The sequence below is a fragment of the Akebia trifoliata genome, unplaced genomic scaffold, assembly GCF_017979445.1.
Source record: "Akebia trifoliata isolate Shusen 1 unplaced genomic scaffold, ASM1797944v1 Contig00229, whole genome shotgun sequence".
In the NCBI taxonomy this organism is placed as follows: Eukaryota; Viridiplantae; Streptophyta; class Magnoliopsida; order Ranunculales; family Lardizabalaceae; genus Akebia; species Akebia trifoliata.
Genome location: NW_028236881.1, coordinates 48,173 through 56,145, shown reverse-complemented (window position 1 = coordinate 56,145; position 7,973 = coordinate 48,173). Strand labels below are relative to the sequence as shown.

General features: G+C 38.1%; 1 protein-coding gene across 1 annotated transcript; it reads right to left on the bottom strand.

Moving 5' to 3' along the window:
• Positions 1–779: 779 nt before the first annotated feature.
• Positions 780–3,331, bottom strand: LOC147381835 (uncharacterized). The gene is made up of 6 exons (XM_086429902.1): positions 3,129–3,331; positions 2,775–3,078; positions 2,010–2,122; positions 1,480–1,750; positions 1,128–1,244; positions 780–947 (listed from the first exon to the last, which is right to left on the bottom strand). The coding sequence occupies exons 1-6, from the start codon at positions 3,329–3,331 to the stop codon at positions 780–782; spliced, it is 1,176 nt and encodes a 391-aa protein (XP_086286028.1).
• Between the last annotated feature and the right edge of the window lie 4,642 nt (positions 3,332–7,973).

Sequence of the window (7,973 nt, the reverse complement as noted above, 5' to 3'; positions counted from 1 at the left end):
CTACCACAAATTTTTCTGCCACAGTTTTGGCAGTAAAAAGATGGCTTAAAGTAAGAAAATGGGTGGATTTACTAAACCTGTCGACAACCACCATGATGGTGTCCCTTCCTTGAGAAATCGATAATCCCTCAATAAAATCTAAGGTGATAACTTCTCATACTTGGCACGAAATTGGCAATGGTAAAGAAGCCCAGTTGGAGCCAATGTCTCAGCCTTTATCTTCTGGCATACCTCACACCCCTTGACATATTCTTGCACTAATCAATGCATCGTAAGCCAATAAAACTATTGTCCCAACTTCTTGAACGTACGTAAGACGCTTGAATGACCCCCAACTTTGGTGTCATGCATCATGTAACAACTTAGCCCTTAAGGCTACATCGCCTAGAACGATGACCTTCCCTTTGTATAGTAGTAGCCCTTGATGCCATGTATATTATCCCTCAGGTTGTTCCGTGGCCGCACCGCCCATTGACTAAATGTACTGGTCCCCCTTTGCAACTTTTTTAATTTCTTCCCATAAACTAACCTGCGGAAGGAAAATATGGTGAAGAATAGGACTACCTTGCTTTAATGAGAGAGCATCTGCTACAAAGTTTTCACGGCCCGATAGTCGTAGCCCAAGAGCTTAGCTACCAATTTTTTTTGCCCGGAGTTGCTATTCACTGCTCTAGAAAATACTTGAGACTATGTTGATCAATCTGAATATAGAATTTTTTGCCTAGAAGGTAAGGCTGCCACATGCTTATGGCTTCTACAATAGCCAACATCTTTTTAGCCTATGTCGACCAAGATTTCTTGGTCACTTCGAGGGCTCGACTCATGTACGCCACTAGTTTGCCTTGTTGAGACAAGATCGCTTCAATTCCTTCCTCGGAAGCATCCGTTTCGATAGTGAAGGCATCGTTGAAGTTCGGCATAGCCAATGTAGGAGTGGTCATCATGGCCTATTTGAGATCAAGGAAGGCAGCTTCAGCTTCCTCATGCTATCTGAATTGGCCTTTTTTGAGAAGATTGGTGAGTGGCCAAGCTATAATGCCATAATTCTGGATGAACTTCTGATGATACCCTATCAAACCTAACAACCCACGTAGTTCCGAAATGTTAGTAGGCCGACGCCAAGCTACCATAGCAACAATTTTACTTTCGTCCACCTTCACGCCCTGGCTAATGACAATGTGCCCCAAGTACTCCAATTCTTGTTGCCCAAATGCACATTTTCTAGCTTTGACAAAGAATTGGTGCTGCCTCAATATCTCGAAGGTTTGTTTTATATGCACTAAATGCTTGTCCCAATCAGGACTATAAACCAAAATGTCACCCAGGAAAACTAATATGAATTTTCGAAGATGATGACGGAAGATAAAGTTCATGATGCTTGGAATGTAGAAGGTGCTTACATAGCATAACCAAGTATTCATAATGTCCATTATGTGTTCTGAAAGCAGTTTTATGGATATCACGCGGATTTACTCATACCTGACGATAGCCCGCCCTCAGATCTAACTTGGTAAAGTAAGAAGCATCATAAAGCTCATCTAACATATCATCAACTGGGGGGATCGGAAATCGGTTCTTAATGGTTGCGGCGTTGAGCACGCGATAATCTGTGCAAAAGCTCCAATTCCCGTCTTTCTTCTTCACCAACAATACGGGTGATGAGAAAGGGCTAGTGTTTGGTCGAACAAGCCCTGATCTCAACATATCTTGGACATGTTTCTCAATCTCGTTCTTTTGATAATGCGCGTACCTGTAAGGTCAAACATTAATTGGTTAAGTTCCTTACTTAAGGGAAATGTCGTGATCAACCTCCCGTTTTGGTGGTAAGCTCGAGGGCTCTGCGAACAAATCAGAGAATTCCTACAATATCTCCTGCATGCTCGGATGAATATTTGCTTATTGTTCCGTATGGGCGACCTATATGTATAATGCAAACAGCACATGGCTAGGGTGAATTTCTTTAGATAGCTTTTTGAGTGATGCCACTTGGATATCTTGCCCGTCAATGCCTATCAATCTCTTGGTCTGGTTTTCCCACAAAAATTTCATGGTTGACCATTTCCAATTGCAAACCACGAAGCCCAGTAGCTTGAGCCATTGAATCCCCAGAACTACGTCCAACCTTGTGAGAGGTAAGGAATAAAGGGTTAAGGAAAAAAGAATGTCCTGTAGATCCACTTGTACCTTCTTAAACTGCCCTTGCCATATGAGATTTTCTTCATTGGGCACCCGAACTATGAAAATTTTCATTGGCACCACCGGTAACTGCAACAGGTTGGCCATATGCTCACTAATAAAATTGTGAGTCGACCCGTTATCGATCAATACAATGACGTCGTGGGAATCGATTTAGGTAGCTATCCGCATGGTCTTGGGCGCGGTCCGTCCTGTTATTGCATGTAGCGTAATTTATGGTTCGGGAAGCTCCTCATGATTCTCCTCAATTGGTTGTTTTTTGGTGACATTGTCACATAACAGGTTGTTGCTGCCATCGTAACCCTCCAACATGAGTATCCGTGGCCTTTGACATTTGTGTCCTGCAGTCATTACAATTAAAACGTAAGTTTTGGCCCTTGACATCGATTAGTAGTGGGAAGAGCTAGGGGAGCTCGTATCGGTGGTGCAGGTCTTGCAAGTTGATCATCTTTCATTTGTGCTAAGCTGATGGCTTCCTTTAATATTTGAGGCTTAAACATTCGGATACCATCTGAGATGTCCGTTTTTAAGCCACCCATAAATGCTTCCACAATAGCTCTTTGTGTTCAGCCTCATACCCGATTTCCCAAGCACTCGAATTCCCACTGGTAATCATGCAGAGAACCATCCGGCCTTATCCTTGAAAGAGCTTCATCAAAATCTTCACACTCCGAAGGCCCAAAGCGAGCCCAAAGTTCATATTCAAAATTTTCCCACGAGAGAATGTGTCTTTCTTCTCGAAATGTCCTACAGATCCACTGCCACCATTGGTTGGCCTCTCCTTCCAAGTGGTAAAAGGCCAAAGAAACCTTCTGGGCTTCAGAAGTATTCTGGAACTCAAAAAATTGGTTCACATGATTGAACCACTCCGTCGGATCACTCCTGAGAATCGAGGAAATTCAAGCTTTGCTGTTTTGGAGGATACAACCAACCATCCCCCATCGTGGCCTTCACGGTATTGGTTACCATGGTTTGGAGGCTCCTGGTTTGCGAGCAATACATCAGAGAAGCGATTGAGGGTTTCTTCCAAATGACGAAACTTGTCAGCCATGCTGAGCTCTATCTTGTGTAACCCATCCTGCACTCTACTGAGCCCTGCCTCCAACTGCTCAATATGTTTTTTATTGGTTCCCATAGCCTGACTCTAATAGCAATGATAGGTCCTGCTACAAATTAGTGCTCAAGTAACTGTTCTCTTAGGGTGAGAATGTACCACAGTTTGGATAACTTCTTTTTCTGATTTCATTTTTAAATTATTGGCTGCTTATATAAGCAAGGCCACATACATAAATGCCTAAATAAAAGGAAAACTAGTGGTTGTTTACCTAAGCAAGGCCATGTACATAAATGCCTAAATAAAAGGAAAACTAGTAGCTAACAACTGGAACTCAAACACACATAAAAACAAAGCATAACTAACGGAAATAAATGTGCAACCAAAAAACACATCCTGCAACGTAAAACTCTCAACTGCCACAATCCAGTCCACTTCTACGTTGTTCTTCACGTGGTCACGTCCCAACTCATCCCAAATATTTGGGATTTGGCTTACGACCCCTCCTAGAACGTCGTGGCCTATCACCCATATTTGGATATGTGTTAATCAAAAGGAAATTCAAAAATGAACTCATGTTGGAACTCTTTATCTTACTATCCATATACTTGATCAATACCTCCTGAGGAAGAAGTGTCAGCTAGTTGGCATAAGTGCCATGCTCATAGCATCTAAATATGAGGAAATTTGAGCACCTCAGGTATACTTATTAACTAGAATGCCTTTTCTAGATAATTGTGATTAAATGGACTCTATTGATAATTTGGGTTGGGTGGGGGGGTTTGGTAAATTTCAGTGAACGATTTCGTTTTCCTTTCCTATAACCCGAGAGCAGATATTGGCCATGGAGAAAGAAATATTGGGCAAACTTGAATAGACCATAACAGTCCCTACACCTTATGTCTTCCTTGTACGTTTTATTAAGGCCGTTATGTCGGATCAGGAGGTAATTATCACACTTTATGTTAGTGTTACTAATTTGATGACACTCGTCACACTTGTTCATGATCCTTAATTTTCTTTAAATTCAGATGGAGAATATGGCATTCTTCTTGGCAAAGTTGGGTCTGATGCAATGGACTAATAATGTGATGTCCATTGATTCTGGCCACCTCTGCAGTCTATGCGGCACGATGCACTTGGAACAAAAGTCTTCTTTGGAGTGAAACACTTAGTGTGTGTTTGGTAACACTTCTGAAGTCTGAATGGAGGTGGTCCACCATTAAAATTCAGACTTCAGATGTTTTAATCTTGTTTGTTTATTTTCAGATTTAAGAACAAGAAGACATTTTCAATCGAAAAAAATCAGTCATAAAAAATTGCTGGACGAAGTTCTGAAATCTGAAAAAATATTTTATACCTAAAATACCCTCCTCAAAATAATTATTTTCATCACTTATCCCTCTTTTGTAAAAATCTTTAAACCCTTACCTCTTCTTTCTCTTCTACATCTCCTTCATGTCCAACTCGGCTGTCAAGATCTACAAAGGTATGTGCATCTACTACTCTATTGTTCTTCCTTGATCGATTAATAGCATGTGAATCTCATATTGAGAAAATCTCAAAATCAAAACTTCAACAAACAACCAAATCAAAAATCAAAACTTCAACAAAAACCCAAAATCAAAACTTTAACAAACAATCAAATAAAAAATCAAAACTTCAACAAAAATCCTAAAATCTCAAATAACCAACCGAACCCATTATGGAGAAATCGAACCATTTTCAACGTCTTTCCTTATTTCTCTCTCCATCTTCTCTTTATCTTTCCTTCTATCTTTTTTGTTTTTCTTCTTGCATAAAGTTGGGTCATTAGACGAATAGAGAGAGAGAGAGAGAGAAAGAAAGAGAGATGGATAGGTTTTGTTAGGTGTATGAGTTGTTTCCTTAGTCCTTAGGTGGACTCTTTAGGGTGTATGAGTTGTTTCCTTGGTCCTTGGATGGACTCTTTAGAGTGTATGATTTGTTTAATTGGTTCTTGTGTTTTACTTGGTTCTTGTATTTTCTTGGTTTTGATAAATTGGAGAGAGAGAGAGAGAGAGAGAAAATAATATAAATGAGAGAGACGAAAAACAGAAAATTGAAAAAAAAATTATATTATTTTATATATTAATAATTTGTTTTTGTACTTTGAATGAGAATTCAATTTGAAAACAATACTTTTGGATTGTTTGATTTGTTAGGAATTGAAATTAAATATGTAGATGGTTTCATTATACATGTTTTTGGTTAACAATTTATTATAATTACAAAAGGGTAATATTGTCAAAATGATCATTATGTTTTAAAATTTTGTTTGTAACCAGAAGCTCTTATAAATTATAAACAAACAACTTTTCCAGAACAAGATTCCAGATTTCAGATTTCAGACTTCAGACTTCAGATTTCAGACTTTAGACTTCAGACTTCAGAAGTGTTACCAAACATACCCTTAAGCTCTACACTGGATTCTCTAAACCACAACTTATTTTTTTCCCCTTCAATCTTAGCTTTCCTAAGACAAAAATTGGGTCACTAAACCATCTTTCTTCCTGTAACAGGGATTGTTCCAACTCTTAAAAGCTCTTAAGCTTTTCATCTTATATATATATATATATAATATATATATATATATATATATAGAGAGAGAGAGAGAGAGAGAGAGAGAGAGAGAGAGAGAAAGAGAGAGAATATCTTAAGGATATGATAATGGTTTAAAGTACAATCAAGATTTTACTTTGTAGGTAAACTTTTTATGAGTTTAAAAATGGCAGAGTATATAGAAAAATTTGCTACTACAATCTCAAGGGAATGGACAACTCTGTGTAAATTGGCCCTACAGAGGAGGAGTCCATACAACAGACTAGCTTTATATAGGATGTTTACTTGTTAGAGTTCTGAAACATCCACCTATTCCTTACTTTGTGAATTCATCTCTTATAATTTGATATAATCTTGATTATTAATTTGGGAATTTGTGGTAACTACAATTAAGACCACACCACTAGTTTTAGGCTACCTATATAAGGTTCTCAGAACTTGTTACTGTAGTTACGCTTATCTTATGCCTACATATAAACCGAATGGACCCATTTCAGAAAGGGTTGATGGTAAGGCCAGGCTTATAAAATTGTAATATTTCAAAATCTATTTTCTACTTAGTAAAGTCAATATATTTTTCTAAGAAGTAAGGGCAGTTGTTGGTGCACAAATATGTGAGGGTCAGGTAGAAAAGAAATGAAAGAAAGACATGTATTGTTAGGGGGTCAGTGATCTTGAAATACATGTATTCTTAAACTATGAGTTCCTACAAATACAGGTGAAGCTAAAACATAACACAAAGAACACTTCACAACACAATTATATAGCCTCACACTCTGAAATCACATGGTAAGAACAAGTGCCCTCCATTAGCATACATGAGACAATCTACGTAATGGAAGTCAAGCATTCTTGTTGGTTGTTCATTACCCAAAAAAAAAAGAACCTTTTCACAAACCTCGAACATAATGGTGTTTTCCCCAGAACTGAAAAGTGTGACACCCACCCCCCAATATGGTGAATATATGATCTCTCTCAAAATCCAACCCATCAAAGATAATAGTAAAGGACTGCGTGTGACCAGTCATTACTTTCTCATGTATTTCATACCATGCATAAGAAGAATCATACTTAGGAATAATAAGAAACCAACAACATTAAAACAGAACAATAACTATAACAATCAGGACACACTATTCCAGCATTATGTGTTGTATTATGCTGAAATTCAGTTGTGAGTTGGGAATTGGTGACTACCCTTTCAAGTGTTCACAGGTGTATGTGGTGTTTTTCAATGTTTAGCCTATGAATTAGATGCACCATCCAAAATGTTCTTGTGAACCATATGCAATAGTCTCTGTCTCAAGAATGATGCAGACTGTGTGAACTTGCACTATTGAGAGACCTCGACAGAAAATAATCCAAATAAGATTGTTACATGTTCCACTAAGAATGAGAAAATAATCCCACTAAGATTGTTATATGTTACTAATTTGATGACACTCGTCACACTTCTTCATGATCCTTAATTTTCTTTAAATTCAGATGAAGAATATGGCATTCTTCTTGCCAGAGTTAGGTCTGATGCAATATAGACTAATAATGTACTGTCCATCAATGCTGGCCGCCTCTGCAGTCTATACGGCACAATACACTTTGAACTAAAGTTTTCTTTGGAGTGAAACACTTCAGCTCCACACAGGATTCTCTGAACCACAGCTTATGTAATGTTTTTTTCCCCTCAATCTTGGCTTTCCTAAGACGAAAATTGGGTCACTAAACCATCTTTCTTCCTGTGACAAGGACTGTGCCAAGCTACTGGTGAACAATGTTAACCTTATAATAATAGTTGGCTCATAGATTTATGATTATCTCTAGGTGATACATGTCCAATGAGGAGAAAAGAAAAATGAATATTTATCATCACTAAATAGAATTGTAATCACATATAGAAATTTATACATGAACAGCTCAAGAAATAACACACAAGAGACCTTTGTTTTGTTAGTAAATAGGAAAGACTGATTAGGAAGATTGAAATTTCAGTTTAATATGTGATTTCTGATTAGTATCTGATTCTACTTTTATGGGAACAGGCTTTTTTTATTTCAAAAGATTTCGGAGCATGGCCTGCTTACCAGTTTGCACTTATGTATCCAGAGTGAGTGGCAGGAGTCATAAAATTGGGTGTGCCATTCAATCC